Here is a 20621-nt window from a genome sequence, read left to right as displayed (position 1 = left end):
GAAATTACTCTATGAGTTACCAACACCATATTAACTCATTTTTTTATTATTTCTAAAAAACGTTTTTCGAGATCATGGCACAAGCATTTTAAAATGAGCTGTTTATTTAGTTTTAATTTGTTCACTGTTCTGCCAGAGGATAGTGCTTCCTTGATTAAAAATACTACCAGAAAATTCCAAATACTACTTTGTTATTGCAGGTATCATGTTAAATTGGAGTCTCGATTATTATGGGATTAAGATACTTGACATTTTGATACAGTTTTTTTGAGCAAAAATTTTTTTCAAGTTTTTTTCATTTTTTAAACAACAAACAACAAAATAGTGATCGCCGCAGTCGCGCCATTGCGTTGCGAGCTTGCTAACACAGGGTAGAACTCTATGCAAAAATTAGAAACCCTAACTTATCGCTGCAAAGCGACAACGCGCCAACCGGCGACCTTAAAATGGACTCTTTTGTATCGAATTGTTTTTTCCTTTTCATTCCAAATCTTTTTGGACTGTTTTGAGTGGAATTGTTTTGTGTATGCACCGATTTGGTCCTCTATCATGAGAATAATTAGAGCTGTTTTTGCGAAGCAATCTTGCCTACGATACGATACAATATTATATGCGGCTAATTCTGACAGCGCAGTTTTAAGCGCAATTATACATTTTTTTTGCTTTTTTCACTTGGATTCACAGCCTGTTTGGCCTATTTAGTAAGTCGGGGAATCGAAAGGAGCAAAATATTAAAGAAATGAGGTAGTAATTGCAGCTGCACTACGTTTGAGCCATTTTCTCTAAATTCCATATATAAAATCAAAGAAAACTCCAATTGTTAAGGAATCCCCTTTATACAATTTGACTGAGCTTGATCAAGGGTTCGATTGTGCTGGACCCATGTTTCGAATGAGCTGAACCCATGTTTTGAATGTTCTCAACTAAGTTTGCAATTTTGCTCGAACTTTATTTTGATTCAATTTAAACAATCTTTGGACTTTTTGAAGCTAAATCGGCTATGATCGTTTTTATACTGAACTCAAAATTGCCTTTGTCGGCAATTTTTTAGTCGCCAAACTATATCTACTCGACTTTCAAATTCAAAAATAAGCCGAGCACCTGGATCTGGGTAAGATTCTCATAAATTCAGTATGCAAACCATTTTCGTAGTATTTTTTCTTGTTCATTGGATTTCGTCAAGGCCAAAAGGTATAAAAAAAACGGTTAGTGAATAAAATTTGGTAGTTTTGTTAAAGAAACAATCTAATTTATTGCTGTCGCTGTGAAAAAAATTACTCTCTAATTTTAAATTTTCGAAACTCGCAATTAAAACCGTGTCTACTATAAAATGCAGTCGGGGAATTTAAGAGAAACAAGTAATAACCTGACATATCGGTTACTGTGAAAGTATCACATAATGTTGTGAACACAATGATTATGTCTAGCTGATAAGAAGAAATTTATTTTTAATTTTTTTCATGTTTTCTCCAGTTTACTTTTTTGTATTTTTGATTTGTAACAGGTGACTAAATTGGTTCAAAAAGAGATAGAATGAAGGATAAAAAATGATACGATAATGGTAGACTTGTTGAAAAACTAAACTATGGGAGGTCAGCTTCTGATCAAATTCGTCTAATTTAAATTAATTTAATAGTTTCTTCTCACCCTACGCAATAGTTTCTTCTCACCCTCAGTAAATGGTGTGGGGCCTGACCGAAACAATTATGTCATATAAAATAAAACCTACCCAGTTTTCTATTTACAGGGGAAGAAAATGGTAGACATTTGTATTGAAAAACAAACTGAAAAGGACCAGAAGAATTAGAAAATTTCAATTTATGAATAACATTCAAAAATATCCGAAGTTGAGTTTTTCCAGTACTATTCTCTCAGCAAAATCCATTTCTTTTTGATTTCAAAATGATTTCTTATCAAATTTTAAATTAATTGATAAAATTGCTTACAAATCATTTTTTTGCTTAATTTGAAGCATATATGCCTAGCAAAATAGAACTGGAAGGTGTTTATTTTTCGGAGTTTCATAGTTTATGATCAATTAGTTGGACCAACCGGGTTGAGCTCACATTGAGTATTAGCGGTAAAGAAGTGAATAAAAAACAGTTGCAGTTGCTCTTTTTTCTTTTCCCCAACCTCACATATGCATCAGTTTTGTTGTAACGAGGAATTTTAAGGTTAAACTTGAAGACCAAATATGTTTTTCATAACCTAATTAGACCAATTTTTGTAATAATTAGATAATGTGAACAAAATTTTTCTAGTTAAACTTCGGCTGCTGGGGGAGAGCAAATTAGAGCCAAAACAGCGTTCGCCATCGATGAGTTATCGATGTACATCGCCACAATAGCAATTTTTTAGATAGATTGACACAAATTTGGCAAAACTTCAGCGATGAAACAACGATAAAAAACCTATCAAAATGAGCAAAAATTGTTACCTATTGGGGTTCGGTCCGGCAACCATCAGCTTTGAGACATGCATGCTACCTCTGCGCCATTAAGCCTTTTGTATTTAATCAAGTTAAATGGCTCATCAACTCACACTCTCATTTGAAAGCTACTAGAATGAGTTTAAAAATTTTAACTTGTAGCGCTGATTTTTGACGGAATCATTACTGATATAGCTCTGAAATATCGCAGGCGGAAAATAGGAAAATTGCGATCATTGGGATACTGCAGAAAAAACGATAATTACCGGTGGGACTTCAACCCGGAAGTTTTGACAGCTTTTTTCTGTTTTTTGTTTTCTATCTACTGTCAAATTTGCAGTCCAAAAACACGAACAAAAAAATAAAATTTAAAACATAGTAAAGAAAAAACTTGATAAAAACAAGTTTGAATGAATTTTATTGTACGATTAAGACAAATAGTTACATCTTTTATTTTTATCTCAACAGCAAAAAACCAACCTTTCAACAATGCTTAATTTAAAAAGACTTCAGTCAAACTTGAAGTTGCTTCTTTATTTTGAGGCAATTGGTAAAATCATGAAATTGTTTGATTATCGCTACCCCATAAGCTTTTTTTGCGTAAGCTGATGATAGTTTCAGTTTACCGAAAAAGTTCAAACAAAGAATGCCAAACTAGTCCCAATATTGTTACTAAGGCAAAACTTTTCTGAAAGGAACCCGAGTCGAGGTCCCAGACTCATGTCCAAACTTTGAGGGTCGCGCCGCATCCGGATTTAGACCCATATTGCATATTCGCTCCGAGAGTTTGAGTCTGGAAAGTCTGGACATGAGTCGCGCCGTGGGCCGCGAAAATCTGGACATACCAATATTTGGTCGCGAAAATCTGGACATACCAAAATTTGGTCGCGAAAATTTGGACATGGGTCGTGAAAATCTGAACATAGCAAAATTTGGTCGCGAACATCTGGACATGGTTCGCGAAAGTCTGTGTCCGCTTTGCACAATTTACCCAATATATTTGAAAAGATTCATCTATTCATAACTTCGGGGTAGTAATAATTTCAATATAGTGGAAAAAGCAGTTTAAACTCTGGTTTGCATAACAAACTAATGCACCAGGGCATTAATTTAGCTCAAAACCGAAATCGATATCTCTTACTTTATATAATTTAACATATGGTGAGTAATTAGTTTCTACCATTCCAAGCGATATGTTGCAAGCAAGTCATCTCTACATCTTAATCTGTAGATCAAGAAGTTTAAAGGATTGAAGTACTTTTTTAGAAGCAACAGCGAATGAGTATAATTATAATGAGTATATTAAAGTGATAAAATAAAACAAAAATTTTTAGTGATAGGTTTAAATGAGTAAGGTTTAAACAGTATGAATTATAATCTCGCTGGTATAATGTTTTTTAAGTCTTCAAAATGGCACTAAATATCATTTTAGATTCGACTTTCATTTTGATGGAAACGCATAATAACGAATTAAGTAGCTTTTTTGCAACATTGGATTTTTCACACGATTTTTTAGCACATGGTTATTTTTTACCGCGTGAAAAATCATTCGATATACTGAAGAATTGAGAGTTTTACACGATTTTTTGCATCACACGAAACCTGTCGGATAAATTTTCAAGATAATTTTTTTAGAGTGAAAGCGATTTTTCAGCTAGCAGAGCAACAAAAAATACTCAGAAAAATCTGACCTCATGTTTGCACAACAAGTCAGTGTAGTCCAGAATGGAGTTTATTCCTAACACCTGCAGATTTCTGGTCATCAGCGCGGCCGCACAGTTGAAGAAGCATTGGAGTTTCTTGGGGTTGTGACTGTTAGGCACTGTGCGTCTCTTGGATCCTTGGAAGTAGAAGTTCTGGATCTCGGGGAACCAGCTGGAAAACAAACATCACATAGTTTTTAATATTGCTAGTTTGCTACGAAAACAAAAAATATGCCTAAAAATTGGAAAATCGAGTTTGGTTTATTAATATCAAATTCTGTTTCAAGTTCTGCTCGGGTCTAAGAACTTGGACTCACGTTCAATATCACGTTCAGTTTAAAAACTAGTAATATCACGTTCAGTTTAAAATCTTATAACAACCTAATATATTGAAAAGAAATAAAAAGTTCTTGCAAAGTTCGTACATCAGAATTCAAAATCTGGTACGAATCTTAGACCCGAGCAGAACTTAAAACAGAATTTGATATTAATAACCAAACTCAATTTTCCAATTTTCAGTCATTTTGTTTGTTTTTGTTCTTGTAGCAAACTAGCAAACTTAAAAAATTATACAAAACAACAAAAAAGGTTGATTACCTCTTCTGGAGTCGTTCTTTGGTACTATCGATGTGTTTGTTCACTATGCCCTGGAAAGAAGCCAGTTCCAAAGCATGAGACATCTTGGAGAACTCAGAAGCATCCACGAAACGCATCTTACTAGAAAAAAGATAAATAATATTAAGATCATTTGTTTAAAAAGGGGAGAACAGCATAGACGCTAGTTTGTGAACCTGACGGTAGTTTTAGAAAAAAATCTGATGTTGTACTCTAAGCCAAAACACTGCTGGTTCCATGACCAAATTAATTTGCCTGACAATTTTTATAGGCTTGGAAATGTTGAGTCACCCTCAAGCAACATGGCAGGGTTCAAAAACAGTCCTAAAGCACGGATCTTTTGAATTTTGACTTAGTTATTAACAATTTCATCAATCAGCTCACCAAATAAGAATATTGGACATTTGTAGTTGAACGACCTAGGCTGAGGTACCCAAGCAACTTATTTTGCGACCACCGCGAATCAAAATGGGCACAATACGGTTATTCTAACGGCTGTGGCCAATCAAAAAATAAATGCGGCGGCGTTGCGACTCTTTGCTACTCAAATTCTGTCCAATTTTTTTTCGACCCATCAGAGCTATGTCAGGATTTTACTTCGCGATTCAGCGCAAACATCTTCGCGATTCAGCGCAATCAAATAAATAAAATGCGACTTTTCGTGAAACGCAGTTTTCGGCGGAACTAGGTGGACTAGGCGAAATTCGGATGAGATGAGTCGCGATTTTATGCAATAAAAAAGAACGGTGCGACTTTAGGCGACTCGTAAGCTTCATATCCCACCTTTGCGCGAGCCATTGCAGCTGATTGAAAAAAAACTTAAAAACTACATGCTTTTCACGTAACATTTGTGGTTATGTGTGGCGAGAAACAAAGTAAATTTTCAGTGGAATAAAACTTTCTTTGTTACGCAAACGTATGTTTCCGACTGGAATAGTGATTTTCCGAAATTGCCTAGCGCAGCTCTCTAAATTTTCTTTCAAAACAGTCAGCCATCTACTAAAAAAACGTTTTTTGTTTCGACTTTCGATAAAAGTAATGAAACATTTGTCCTGGAGGTTGTTTTTTCTTCATACAAAGTTCGACTTTTCAATAAGCCACTTTTGGTGGATTTGTTTTATTGTCTGAAAAGTATTGATATCCTGAGCTCAAGTTGTCGTGTTGATATGCTGGTTTGAAATTTGCCTATTTGGCTAATTTAGGTCAAGTATAGAGCGATTTATTTTGCTCTATAACACGTAAGAGCCAAATTCATCCGGCTCAGAAATCGTTACAATTTGCAAATCGGTCGGCTATTTGAACTGATTGTTGTTCCGACTCTCGAAGCAGTTGACGCAATATTTGTATCAGGGTGGTTTTTTGCTCCAGACAAACTTCGATTTTTTAACTAGCAATTTTGACGGGATTTTTTATTTAAAACGTATTGTTGCCCTGAGATCAAATATCTAAAGATAATCCACCTGTGATGGTTTTTTGTAAAAACAGGGGCTTAAAGAATGCCAATTTGGCCAATTTTTGGATTATTAACGCGCGGTATATTGAAGAGGAGATTTTTTGTTCCGTATTTTGAAGAATGTGCGGAATATTTATGCTTTATGTGGTTGTTTTTGTTCATTCAATTTCGACTTCTTCTTTAGCCAATTTTGACGGAAACTTTTTATACCATCTGAAAAATGATGTTGCTAAAAATATTGAGTTCAAATTTGAAAAAAAAATTGGCTCGTAATCTTTTTCGTAAAATTATCAGGATTGAAATTTGCTAATTTGGCCATTTTGATTGATTTAATGCGCAATATATTGCATTCCTATAACTCGCTTCGCCCTGATATATGAGCAGACTTGTTTCGTCTTGGAAATTGTTCAAATTGGTTAAAGCGGGGCTTTTTGTCATTAATGCTATATTACTAAGAGTGAAATCAATCATTTGGTACTCTATATGGCGTGTGGATGGATAGTTTTTCAGAAAAAAAATCAGCATTTTTCCCCAAATAAAATGTTTTTGGAAGATTCATTAATCTTTTTAAAGCAAGTACTGCTCCATCTATCACTTTGTTCTTTATCGGCTTGTGAAGGATGATCATAAGAGAATGAAATTAACTTATGAATCAACAGTGAAAAAACGCGTTTTTTAACCACTGAAAATGAGGAAGAACTTTGTTTTTGGGTGTGTTTTAGTTCTTTTTCCGCGCAAAATCAGGTACCTCAAACAATTATCGGACTGGGTTAATTGATATATCATATTAAAGCCCTTTCAGTCGTGATTCGAATCACATTAAAAAATTCGCAATTTGTTTTTCTTGTGTAGAGAAAAACCAGCACAAAATTTTTAGTTTTTCGTCAAAATTCGAGCAAATAAAGCAAGCAAGCAGGCTTGCAACAATTTAAATTCCTAATTTGTGCCTAACTTAAGACTTGCAACTTTCAGCAAAAAGTATTGGAAAAAATTTTAAAAAAAAAATTTTTTTGTAGTTTTTCTTGTAATTTTTCTACAAAATTTTTGTCAAATTTGACTATATTACTATGACAGTCTAACGTGCTTAAATTATAGTTTTTCATCAGAAAAACTATAAACCAAGCAGTAAAAAACTTCACTTAGTTGGAAAAAAATTTCTAAACCGTAGTTTTCTAAGGACTATGGTCCGAACATTCTGTGCTACTTGCACAGTAACCGGCTATCCTTGTTTCAAAATGTTTTTGTCGAGGGGAGATCTACATTTTATTATCATTTTCTATGATTTCTTTTTGTGTTTTGAAAAAAAAACATATTATTTCATTTCAAATTTGCATATTTTGTAAACATACATATTACATTTCAAGTTCAAATTGGCATAATGAACCAATAAGATGCTTACTCGTAGTGTTGGTACCACATGTTGAGCACTTGGTTCATGCAGGGGTTGACCACATTCAGCTCACTGATCATCACATTCCTGGCCTGGTAGAAAGTACGCTCCCACGGCTTAGGAACCACCGACAGTCTATGAACAGAGAAAAGACACAATATTTGAAGGTTTTGATCTTGTTAAATATTTTCTATATCCCTTCTATTACAAGGGGGATATTCATTACCAGGTACAAAACTCTCATATGCTCAGCCGTTTAGTTGGTTTTTATAGGGTTTGCAATTCTATGCCATATGTGTGGAAATAGTTGTTAAGATCCGAAGTATTTGTAATAAAATACAAAACGCATAACCTACAGCTTTAACAGATAGCAGAAAGCACGATTTTTGTTTCAACCACATCACGAAGAAATTTTCTGAGAAAATTTTGTTTTAAACATCCAAAAATTTATTTGGAGTCGAGAAGAATCGATAGATTTAGAAATTGACATTTTTTGATATTTTTTTCAGCAAAATTTTTCTCAATTTTTCCTATTTTCAATTTTAATATAATATTTTATTTCATACTAACATGAGTTTCGCACATCACTATAAACTTGTTGCGAATCAAAGTTTAAAGAGTCAAAGAAAAAGTTAACTTACTCCTCTTTGTAAGCAGGAATGGAAGAATACACCACAATTTCCTTCCGTCTCTCATTCGTCATCCCCCCCTCATCCCCGTCCATTCCTTCTTTCCCCTCCTTCCTAGGTGCACTTTTGATCCTGGCTGTCAGCTGGGAAGCTGTCTGGGGTCTAGAGGGTCCCCCCGGCTGGGATAGACCGTTGGTGGTCGAGGGGTCGTTGAGAACAAAGTCAACAATGGCCTGATGCGAAGAAATACTTTCAAATTAGTTGTTCAAGTCAGATAAATTTTGCAAAAACGGAACTGATTCAAAACTTGAGTTTTTGCTTTGCTTGCAAAAAAACATGGTTTCAATCGATATTTTCAAAGTTACACTGCAAAAATTGTTCAAAACGACATGTTTTTTTTCTCAAATTTTAATTGAAGCAGCAATTTACTGAATGAATACACATTTTTACATTTTAGCTTTATGATTTTGATTCTCAAAAGTCTCCGTAACTACGTATGTAGAAAAAAAAACAAGCTGCGTCCTGGTTTCCCAAATTATGAAGTTATAGGGACGAAAAGTTTTCTGTAACGCTCTCTCGAGTTGTTTTCGAAAGAGAGGGATTGGTATTGTTCTGAGCTGTAAAATAAAGTTGACCTCAAAATATCTTTAACCTTCATGAGACTGAGTGAGTAGTCCTCTTTCGTGTCACCAATGAACATTGAATGTTTGATTTTCAGTTTTTAGCCTACAGGCCTTTACTGAAAAGTATGATTTACAAGAAGCATGTTTTTCAAAAGGTAAAAAATAAACGTCTTAATTAATAATTGAGAATTATAATCTTAATTAATAGTTAATAACGATAACCTTCTTGACTCTGAGCATGCAGTCTTTTTCGATAGTACCAATGACCCTTGAACGTTTCAAATGGTAAAAAACAAACCTTCTTAATTAATAATTAACAGTTAATAATAATATTAACCTTTTTCACACTGAGTAGGTAGTCCTCTTTGATCTCATCGCATAAGTTCTCGATGGTCTCCTGGTGTTTCTTCAGGGGTTCCTTCACCAGTCCCATGATGTGTTGCAGCCAACTGTCCTCCATTGGGGCCACGTGTTCTGTGTCTATCCCATTCGAGATGTAGTAGTGGTACCTCTGGAATGGAGAAGGAAAAGGGGTCACTTTTTTGCAATAAATAACTACAAGATTCTAGAAAACACCGATTAAACAAAAAGTATTGCAAAACTTCGATTAAAAAATAAAGTTTGAGAAAAAAAAATTCCGATGAAAAAATTTAATGAGAAAAGCAAACTGTTTTTTTTTTCCGAAGATTTATCACGCGAAAGAGAAACAAAACTGCATGTTGCATCCACCAGCGGATTTAGGGGGTTGGGACGCTTTTTTTTCTCAAGGATTCGTCCCCCTGCCGACTGAAAGGGTCCCGTTTCGTACTATTTTGAGATATCCATTTTGGCTGTGGCTCAAAAAATTTGGTCAAAATAAGGTCTTTATAGTGATTTGATAGAGCTAAGACGGTCGACCTAAAAAAAGGCCGACAAAATTTCTTTTTAAATCCCCCCCCCTAGAAAATCCTAGATCCGCCCCTGGTTGCATCATTTCATCATGCATACCATCATGTCTTTTTCAGCCTGGTTGGGTCGTGCAGCTTGAGAGCCGCCATGTTCTCCTTGAGGGTCAACAGCCTGCACTTGTCTGAAAAAAGAGTTCAAGGCCATTCAAAAGAATTTCCTGTACAAGAACATTTGATGAAAATTTTTGATGAGCTGAACAACAAAATATTTATAAGAAATGGTGATCAGATTTACTCACTGAAGAGATTGGCCGTTTGGTCTAAAAGCAGAAAAGGTATTGCAAGAAGCAAGATTAGAGACCAATTAAGCGATTTGAAGCTTTGCCAATGTCCAACAAGTTTACTATTCTCCCCCCGAACTTAAGCATTTACAAACCTTAAAAATGGTCTAATAAAATTTTAGGCAAACTTGGACCAATCAGATGGATAACATTGATTCGATTCTGTGACTGCTCTCAATGATCAAAAATTCTACCTCTGAAGAGAAATTACCCGGTAATAACAAAAAGTAATCAGCCTCGCACACCTCAAATTAGTACATGCGCAAAATTAGCAGCAGCTAACTTCAACAATTCAGAATCTCCAGCTATTTGATACGATGAGTTGTATTAATACTGAATTTGAACTTCAACCTTGGGGTTGCATTGAATCACAGTTGACGTTTGTGCAAAAACAACACTTACATAAGTATATCAACCAGAGTGCTTCTGAACATCTGTTTCTGTCTCTCTGTCTCCTTCTTGTGGGCCAAATTCAGAGTGTTCGAAGCCCTCCTCCCCCCTCCCCCTCCCCCTCCTGTCCCATTTGTACTCTTCTTGTCTTTGTTCGAGTGTGGGGAGGGGGGTGTCTTCCTCTTGGTGGGGTGGGTGATTGGGTCCAGTTTGTGTTTACCTTTTTGAGGCAGTTTGCGTCGTTCTGAGAAAAAATCACTTACTTGTCTGAGGTTCAAAAATGAAAACATTGAATTGAACTGGCGAACAAAAATGAAATACAGAAAAAAATTTCCGCTTGGAATTGTAGATCTCGAGTTTATATTTTGATTTAGCTCCAAAAGTTATGTACAGTTTTTTATTGTTCCGACTTTCGAAGAAAGAGACGGAACATTTGTGCTCGGGTGATTTTTTTTTTCATACAAGTTTCGACTTTTTAAATAACCTTTTTTGACGGAATTTTTTAAAATAATCTGAAAGGTATTGTTGTCATGAGCTCAAATTTAAAAAGATGTTTCACCTGTGGTCATTTTTCTTCAAGTATTGGGGGTTTAAACATTGCCGTTTTGGCCAATTTAGGACAATTAATGCGTGATAACGTAAGCGGCGATTTCATCCGTCTTAGAAATCTTTCCAAATGAGTTGAATCAGGTCATTTGTCAAAAATGCTACGTTACTAGGAGCTAAATCAATCACTTTGTACTTTATATGGCAATTTTTAAAAAGCAAACACTGGGTACTCGTTCAGAAGTATGATCACTTTAAAGACCTCGTTTAGATGTATGGTTCCATTAAACTACCAACAGACCCAAGTTTTACCTATTAATTAATATGTTTGATAAGTTCATTTTAAACAAAACTGTAGTGGCAAATATAACTAGGAAATGATTAAAACTTTTCCTTTAGTTTACATTCGCTTGAATTAGTTCAAATATATTTCAAGTGTTTTGGCGGCAAGATACTTCTAAACGAGCTTTTAAAAGAAACTCATCAAAACTGCGGGATCATACGTCTAAACTAGTACCGAACATTGTTCATTTTCCAACAAATGAATTAACGAATTAAGTCAAATGATATTCAACCCATACTTGAAAATTTTTCATTTAATACAGTCAGGAAAAGAAAGCTCATATTCTTTTCTTATCAACCTAGCAAATAAACAAACATTTTCTTAGCGTTTCCACGTTTTTTTTCTGCAAGTAATTTAAATATGGAGCTGAAATGTTCACATAGTTAATAAAGCAAAACCAAATTTATCTGATTGGATTGAAAACTTGCTTTCATCTCAACTCAATGGAATGAGTATCCTTGTCGTACAAAGAAAAGAGTAAGAATTTTTTTTGAAGATTCAGAAGACTAGTGCCTCTGCCATTCAATACAATACCAACATAATCGAAGAATTTAATAAACTTTAAAAAATGCACGCCGTATTCTGGTTGATCTTTTGGACAAGCTTTGAAGTTTTCAATCATATTTTTTAAGTTCTTTCTAAAACTATTTGAATTAACGGAATATTTTCAACGAGCTCGATCGAAATAACGTGTCAAATGCAACAGCAAATCGAAACAATCAAACTTTAAGTCAATCATTTACAGCCTAAAATTTACCACGCTGAATCACAAATAGTTGCAGAGAAACATCAAAAAACAGAAAAAATCGTTTATTTTCTGGGTTAAAAACAAATTATCCCGTAACCGAAGAAACAATAATTTAGAACTCCGATTACGTTCCTAACTTAACAGTCTGGGACAAAATTGGGGCTACATCGGATCAGCAAACAGAACTTTTAATGAAGTTTCTCCTTCTTTTACTCAGATTTCTGCTGGAATTTGATGTCAAAAAACCTACTCTGGAAAATTAATGGAGGTATCGTTTTTGTTTGAAAAAATTGACAAAAATTCTGCTCCCGGGTGGTTTTTTCTTCTTCCATTTTTTGACAAATTTTTGTAAATTCTGGTAAATTCCAGATATCCATTGAAAGCCATTTTTGTAAAACTTTGATGATTGCCAGTTTAGCGCACGAATTTTTCAGTTTTCGTCTAACTCGAAGCATTAGGAAATTAAGAATCAAGATCAGGGAAAATCCAAACCAAAAATGTGTTGAGGTTAGCTTATTGTCATTTTTTATTTTTACACATTAAATGGTAGAAAAAGTTGACTTTCTTCAATTGAAATATGAATTCCAAAACCTCACAATTTAAGTGGTTTACTTGATATACATTCCGTGCAGACAAAAGTTTTTTTTAAATAGTTTATTTTGCAAAATGCTACATCAAAAACATTGAAAGACAGTCGGAAGATTCACAATTTTGGCGTGATGGGAGCGCTTTTGCTTAACTTTGTAGGCAGTTTATTTGTTCGATAGTGAGAGTAAGTTGACAATTTTAGTAGACGACTTTAAATGTGACTGAAAAGTCTAAACCGAAATCGCAGACTTAAACGCGAAATTAATGTGATAGATTTTTTTGGTTTCTTTTTTCCTAAAAAGATGCAGATAACAATTTTAAAATCAAAGAATTGAGAAATTGTTGATGTGCTAGTGGTTCAGATTATTCTGAGTACAGACATTTTTGAAATCAACCAAATTATTTTGACTGTTCAATGAAGACAAAATATTTATCATATTTGACATTTTGATGACCCATTTCGTTAAGCCTCTGATAGCGCTAAGGTATTCTTAAATTATTTCATTGAAAACTTTTAAAACCATTATTCGGAGTCCGAATCAAACAGTGAGCTGTATCAATGTTCTACTTTGCGTGATTTCATCTGATATTTACTGCAGTGCTGATAAATCGAGAAATAGACTAAGACTCAAACAACAACCCTCAAACTAAAAACAAAACCAAAAGCAACAATGTTTTATGAAGCTATTTTTCAAAAGAAATATCTTAATCTTTCGCCGAGATTCATTTTTTTTTGTAATTTTGTGAAAAAGGGTGCTCTTTATGTTAAATTTTGATTTTTTTTAAATTTACTTGCATGCAATAAATGATAAAAAAATCAAAAATTACTTATAAAACTCGTCAAGGCAAGTCAAAGTTCAAGAAAACAATTGATTGTATTCATTAATCAGATTAAAACTGCTAGCAAAGTCAATAGCGTCCGTATGAATATTCATTCATTCGCTTACAAAAGCAAGAAACAGTTTTTGCTTCATCTGAAAAAACATTGAAATCTACTTAGCTCAAATGAAAATCATAACAAGAATAACCGGTTGCTGTGCAAATAGCAGAATGTTTCGACACTTTACCTTTAAGCAATGAATTTTCAAAAATCTGTGGTCGGAACACTGGAAAAAAGTGTTTTGCAGAACAAAGACTATCTATGTTTTGGTTTTTTATGAATTTTAGAGTTTTGCCAGATCAAGTGAAAAACTGCTACTTCTTTCTTTATGCGATTGAATCGTCAAAAAAATTTCATAGCAAAAAAAAGTTCCATATTTGTTTTCATTCTTAGCACAATTTTCCTGATATTTTTTTCCTCGAAAACGGTTGATTAAATAGAAAAATTTGGTAAAAAGTATAGACATAAAAAGTAATGAACGAAACAAGACTGCTCGTATCAGGGCGAGGCCCTGAATGTTCCGACTGCCTCTTAAGTTCTATGGCGCAGTAGTAACATGAAAAAACGGAATGAAATAAAACAAAAAGAATTTTTTTTCCCTAAAATTTGATTTTTTTAAATGAAATCATCCCCCCACACGCCATATAAAGTACAAAAGGATAGATCTAGCTCCTTGTAACAAATCGATTATGGCAAATAAGCTTCTTTCAACCAATTTGGAACGATTTCTAAGACGGATTAACTCTCGCTTACGCGTTAATAGTGCGAAATATATCGCGCGTTAATTGTCCCTAATTGGCCAAAATGGCAATCTTTAAACCCTCATAACTTTACGAAAAATGATCACAGGTGAAATATCTTTTCAAATTTAAGCTCAGGATAACAATTTCGTCACTTTCGTATCAAAAGTCGGAACAATAACGCTGAAACTGTAAAGAGGTTTTTTTTTGTAGGTCAGCCTCAACTCAGTTTGTCGAGTTTTGTCTAAAACTAAAAAAAAACTTAAGAAAAAAGATTCCTCGTCGATGAAAACAGATCTATGGTTTTATTTAGCTTTGAGTTGATTAAACGAAGAAAAGAGTTTTCATCTATAATTATCAAAAATTGGTTATTTCTGAAGAATGAAAAATTTGTCTGAAAACAAACTTCATTGTCTGGAAAGTTTCATGTATGGGTACTCGTAAAAGACTTCATATTTTGATAAAAATCTAAAATTGAGAGTATTTGAATGCGATGCCGGATTTTTAAAAATTTTTTGATTTGTGAAAAAAAACAATATTTGTAAAAAATTCACTTTATCTTTTTGAGCTTTGAATGCAGGATGCTTTGTTCACGAACTGCAAAAATTAAATGGCAAAAAAACTTTGTTGCGCCTAAATTTAAACGAATATGAGTTTTGTGAATTCTGTATTTTCCTAAAGATCCGCTCAAAATTAGTCTCTCATAAATTTTAAAAACTTTTTTCAATCCACCCTGACGTTTGAAATTCATGTTTGAGAAAACATTTTTCACGTTGTCATAATAAAACGAAGTTTTGCATGGTGAACAAATTAACTATCTTGAACACATTAGTTTTCATTACCTTGGATAGTAAAATCAAGCATTCAGCCATAATAACACGTAAAACAACTACAAAAAAACGTAACATTTAAAATGTGAGAGGAGGAGTGGAAAAGGGCCAGTTCAACAACACAAAACACTGTCGACAAAAAAAATTGTTTTTTAGATGGTATGACTAAGTGGTGCCAGAAATAAACTGCGTACGCGTATTAGTTTATTTTCAAAACGTGGCCAATAATCAGAATACATGGCTTGTTCAAAATTTTCTAAAATTCACACTGTTCTTTTTTCAATGTGCAACATGGGGCAAACTTACGGCTTTTTTATTTTTTTTTGACATTTTTTGTAAAATACTTGTGAGTACAACCTCAGATGAATGGCTTTTCATAGAATGTTTTGAGTAGCATGTTGAGCTGAAATTTCAAAAATGAAAACTGTATTATGAGATACCTTGCCAAGACGATATTGCACCTCAATTAACGGACTGACGTGCTTTAGTTAATTTTCATTAAAAAAACTAATGATCAGATTAAATGACTTGTTTAAAACTATCCAAAATTCATACTGTTTTATTGTCAATGTGCGTTCTAACATTAAACAAACTGACTATATCTTTAAATTTCTAATAGACAAATTTTTCGTGATACATAATACTTCTGAATACAACATGCATTAAGAAGAAAGTTTTGCTGAAAAGGTTTTAAATAGCATCTGAAGCTGAATTTTAGAAACAAAACCAGATTATGAGCTATCTTGCTACAAAGATATGGCGCCAGAATGAAAGAGCTAACGTGCTTTAGCGTACAATTTTGAAACGATTAATGATTAAATTGTTTTTGCTTATGTAAAACGCTTTCGAACGAGAAAAAAATACATTTTCAATTTTTAAATACAAAATTTATGATATACATACTTTGAATACAACATTCTTTTATATTCGAGCGAGTGAACAATGGCAACAGCAACCATATCCGAGTCTCTCAAATGCTCAATTTGCACTGAAACTCTGGTGGATCCACGAGCGCTCCATTGTGGACACTCATATTGTGGTCCTCCCAAAAACTGTCTGGACTATATCAAACACAACAATGGCCAAGCTTCGAAATGCGCAGTTTGCAGCAAAGTTTTTCAAGTGAAAGTAAGTGATTTGAATCCACTTTACGGAATTCGGGACGCAATTGGGGTTTTGTCTATTGACAATAATGGCGTGAAGATGGGAGAAGTGTGTGCTCATGCTGCAGCGGATATGAAAATGTGGTGTAAGGACTGCTGTACACCACTATGCAGCTCTTGTGTTGATAATTATCACTCAGAGCATAATTTGAGGAGCTACAAATCGGTTTTGAAGGAACAGGCGCAAAACCTGCAACCTAAACTCAAAGATCTCGATTTGAAGTTATATCAAATTGATCACGAAATAAATCAGTTACAACTGAGAAAACAAGAACTCGAAGAACAACAAAAGTTTAAAACAATGGTGAATAAAATTGTCGATGACAGTGCAGCAGCTATTAGCCCGGAGTTAAAAGCTTTTCTACATGCAGAATTTGGTGCTCAAAACGAAAGCTGGAAATTAAATTATGATATGAAGCCTTTCGAGTTTATATCAAAAATTGACAATATACCGTTTCAATTTGAAAACACTGAATATAGGAATTCATCATTTTATCGAGTTCGTGATTTCAACTTCAGAGCTCGAGCTGAAGTGAGCAAAGTAGATAATGACGATTGGCTTGGATTGCATCTGCAAATCGAACCTGTGGAACCAAAGGATACCTGGATGCTTCAAATTAAGTATAGATTTACTCTGTTGAACAAAACCATGGCTGAAAGTTGCATAGCTTATATATATTCAACAACTGTTTTTGAGAATGGCGAGAACAGTTGGGGTTATCGGGAATTCAAATTGCACAAGGACGTGATAAATTTTCAGAACGGATTCATAGTCAAACCCGCGACCATAGCTGTCAAAATTGAGATTCAGGAACTGTCTTTGACCGAGTCTTAAGAACCACAGTTACTCATGATTTCAAATCAAACAACGTTGTATATATATATTATTATTCAATTAAATTTCACTAAGGAAATAAAACAACTTTCCGACTAATGAAAATATGTAAGTATCGGAAAATAAAACTAGTTATGATTGGCAGGCGATGGCTTGGAAGCAAAAAGTTACACCTTCTTTGTTCAGTCACTGTTGAAGAAAGGGCAACAAAACAAAAGGTAGATCCCACAAAAAAAATCGAAAAAAAAATGTTTCTTCGGAAGACTCTGATTGACTATCGCGACCCAAAGTTTTAGACTTTGTCTGCGACCATAAAAATTTTGTCCAAAATTTGAATTTTTTGTCGCGAAAATCGCATAAGCGCATTTTTGGAAGTCTAAGAACAAGTCGCGGACCCGACCTGGGTAAATCATTTTGTGGCTTGAATTGATTACTGCCCGGAACTGATCAAAATTTTCACAAAACTGTTCAAAGTGCAGGTTGGGGTGTAGCGACCTGCATGCGTGCCGCTTAGTATGCGCAATTAAAAAAGTTGCTCAAACCGCAATCGGTCTGAGTTTTAGTTGCTAATGTGAGTTAACACACTTCAGTCTAATTGCTCTAATAGCCGCATGCTAAACGGTATGCATGCAACTAGAGGTCATAGTCCCCAAATTGTCTCTTAGCAGGACTTTGTTTACTAATTGACTTTAGTTTAAATTAATTAGTTACCGGAGCTGGTTTCGATCATGTCCTGAAGGAGTTTGTGAGCCAGCTCTCTCTCCATCTCCTCCAGTCTAACTGGCTTCTCCTTCACTGGCCAACTGCTGTTCAGCTTTTTGTTCACACCTGAAAGGAAATCAAGTTTCAAATCAACCAGTTTTTAAAGAGGTTTAGCTCCAAAGTGAAATCCAAAAGCTTGTAAGACTCTAATAAGATTCTCATTAGATTTTTAAGTAGTGCTTATTTGCAAATACTTTAGAATTTCGCGCGCTATGACCCGGCCAAAGGACATAGGATTTAACCCAAGGGAGTTTGAGAAAACTTGAGCGTTTTTTTTTCAACATTTTTGACACATTGGCAAAGCTGAGCTATACACTAGCAGAACAGAACAAGAAAAAATTGGGAAAAAAATCAAAAATGTCGAAAAAGCTAGATCTTTCAAAACGAATAAGGCTAGTTTTAAGCAAAAAAAATGCAAGACAATAAAATGAGAAATTAGCAGTGGAAGATGATGTAGCCAGCGTTAAGGTTCGAAAATGTCGAAAAAATGAGGTCTTTCATAATGATTAAGGCTAGTTTTGAAACAAAAAAATGCAAGACAAAAGAATGTGAAAATAGCATTGGAAGATGATGCAGGCGGTAACAAAGCCAAAAATACCTGGTCAGAAACCCTTTAAGCCGAAAAAAAATCAACAAATGAAAACTTAAAAAGTCCTCCTCACACTCAAAACACACGAAAACTTTAAAAATCTTTATTTGCTTTTAAAAAAAAACAATATGCAACTAGACAATTAAGCCGATATAATATAGGCTGAAAGATATGAGGCCTACAAAAAAAGAAAAAAAAATACCACATTACGAGGCCAAATTGTGCACTGGATAGGCGCACAATTTTATGTCTGTATGTTCCTGGATTCTAGAGACGGAATGCAGATCAATATTAATAAGAAGCTATCAAGTCCCCATCACCCTCAAAACACAAATACGAATACAACAACTTTTTTTTGCTCGTCAAAAAACGCAATATAAGGCCAATAAGCCGATATAATGTAGGCCAGAACCAGTCAGGCCGACAAAAAAAGAAGAAAAAAAAAACAAAAAAAGCTGAAAAAATATATTTCAAAAACTTGATATATATTTTCTATTAAGATTTTCGACTTTTTGTGCGATCCAGAGATGAGCATAAAAAATATGTTTCTGTTGAAACGACCCAAAAATTAGGCCACTAAGCCGATAACAATTAGGCCGAAATAATTTGGGCAGAATAATTTTTTTTAAAAGAAGAAAAAATACAAAGTCAAGGCTAGTAAAATTATAAACATCAGAAGTAGATCAGAACACATAAAAGCGACTATAATGTATAAAACTAAAAAAAAAACAGTTCTAGAACAGGGAAACTAAGCGGACAAAACATAAGCAGACAATCATTAGCCGACAAGTTCAAGTTTTTTTTTGAAACTGACTATTTCCCGTACTGTCAGACTCGATTCCACGACTTTTGAGGTCCCAGATGCTTTCCTTACTTCCAGACCAAGTTTGCAAGAGACGCAAAAAATGGAATTCATTGTGAAATGATTATAACTTTATCATTTCTGTTTTTGACCATTCTTTAAACAAAGTTTTTTACTGGAGGGGTAAAGCGAGGGTAAAGAGCAAAACGGATTGGGACCAAAATTGAATATTGTGCAAATTTACCAAAAAAGTTGAATTCCTATTTTTCAATAATAAATTACCGTAAAGGATTTCAAAACCCGTTTTGAAAAAACTTCCAATCGCAATTGATCATTGTGCAGTTTAATTAAAAACTTTTTTCTAATAATCTTTAGTGAGATTTCAAGCAATCAGTTTTTGAGAAAACTTACTCGCGTTCGTTCAACTTACAAATTAACTGTGACCTGTCAAAAAATGCTAACGATGTAATTATTCATTTAACTGGCTCACCTGTCTTGGACTTGGAGTGGAGGAAGTCTGCAGTGAGACTGGCTGTGGTGGCACTGGCATTTGGGGTGGGGCGGGAGATGGAGGGGAAAGTTGCTCCCCCGCCATTGTGGCCTGAAAAAGAAGTAAAAACACATTTTGTGAAAGTTTTTCCTACAATTTTCTCTATAATTTTCCATGCGAATTATTATTTCATTCTTTTTAGTTAAACCCTAAATACTTAAAAATTTTGATAAACTTTTAAAGATTAATAAAAACCGACGCTTAATTTTGTGCTTTTAGACTGAATTTTGAGGCAGATATGCACTTTAATCTTCTATGAGTAAAATTTCTACCCGTCAAAATTAAGGCAATAGAAACAAATTCCATCAACTCCCAAAAATCAAAATTTTATCCAGTTTTGACGGTTTCTTAATCTAAAACGCGTGGTGATGTTTGGTCGATCCGCTCGTCTCATACCTGATTGAAGGTCGGAACTGTCTGTTGCCCTGGTGTTTGATCTGACCAAATTGAAGCTTGGGGGAAACTCCGACCACTTTGGCTGCTGGCGGATCTATATCCATCAAATCAAATTATTTATTAATTATCTTAATTGTTTTTAAAAGCTTTTAACTGAATTGAATGTTTTTTTTTGAATCTAACGAAACGATTAGTTCAAAATAACAGTTTTTCTGTTCAATTTTAAGGTAGTAAAATACTATGTTTCTGTGATATGCGTTGCGATATCAATTGAAAACAAGTTGTAATTCAATACTGTATTCTGAATATTGAATTTAGATTTTCTCTTTTCTTGGTTTCTTATGTACTGAGAGATAGATCATTGTTAAGTACTCTGATCTCTCGCTTAAT

The 20621-nt window shown here is 34.2% G+C and overlaps 2 protein-coding genes across 2 annotated transcripts in view; both read right to left on the bottom strand.

Annotated features, from left to right (window-relative positions):
- Nucleotides 1-8324, bottom strand: part of LOC134855131 (dynein axonemal heavy chain 7-like) — a 366992-nt gene extending 358668 nt beyond the window's left edge. The window contains 4 exon segments of the mRNA XM_063871543.1: nucleotides 4120-4303; nucleotides 4729-4848; nucleotides 7599-7724; nucleotides 8231-8324. Coding sequence (XP_063727613.1) covers nucleotides 4120-4303; nucleotides 4729-4848; nucleotides 7599-7724; nucleotides 8231-8313 — 513 coding nt within the window. The 5' untranslated portion in view covers nucleotides 8314-8324.
- On the bottom strand, nucleotides 8314-20325 carry LOC134854997 (dynein axonemal heavy chain 3-like; the record flags this gene model as incomplete). Its single annotated transcript, XM_063871377.1, is given in 8 exon segments — nucleotides 8314-8451; nucleotides 9179-9352; nucleotides 9829-9910; nucleotides 10028-10048; nucleotides 10472-10703; nucleotides 17844-17960; nucleotides 19776-19886; nucleotides 20232-20325. Coding segments are annotated over 8 exon segments (969 nt in total), but the record flags the coding sequence as incomplete, so codon positions are not given.
- Nucleotides 20326-20621: the final 296 nt, after the last annotated feature.

Source organism: Symsagittifera roscoffensis, chromosome 10, assembly GCF_963678635.1.
Source record: "Symsagittifera roscoffensis chromosome 10, txSymRosc1.1, whole genome shotgun sequence".
Lineage (NCBI taxonomy): Eukaryota > Metazoa > Xenacoelomorpha > Acoela > Convolutidae > Symsagittifera > Symsagittifera roscoffensis.
This window is presented reverse-complemented; position numbering and strand designations above follow the sequence as displayed.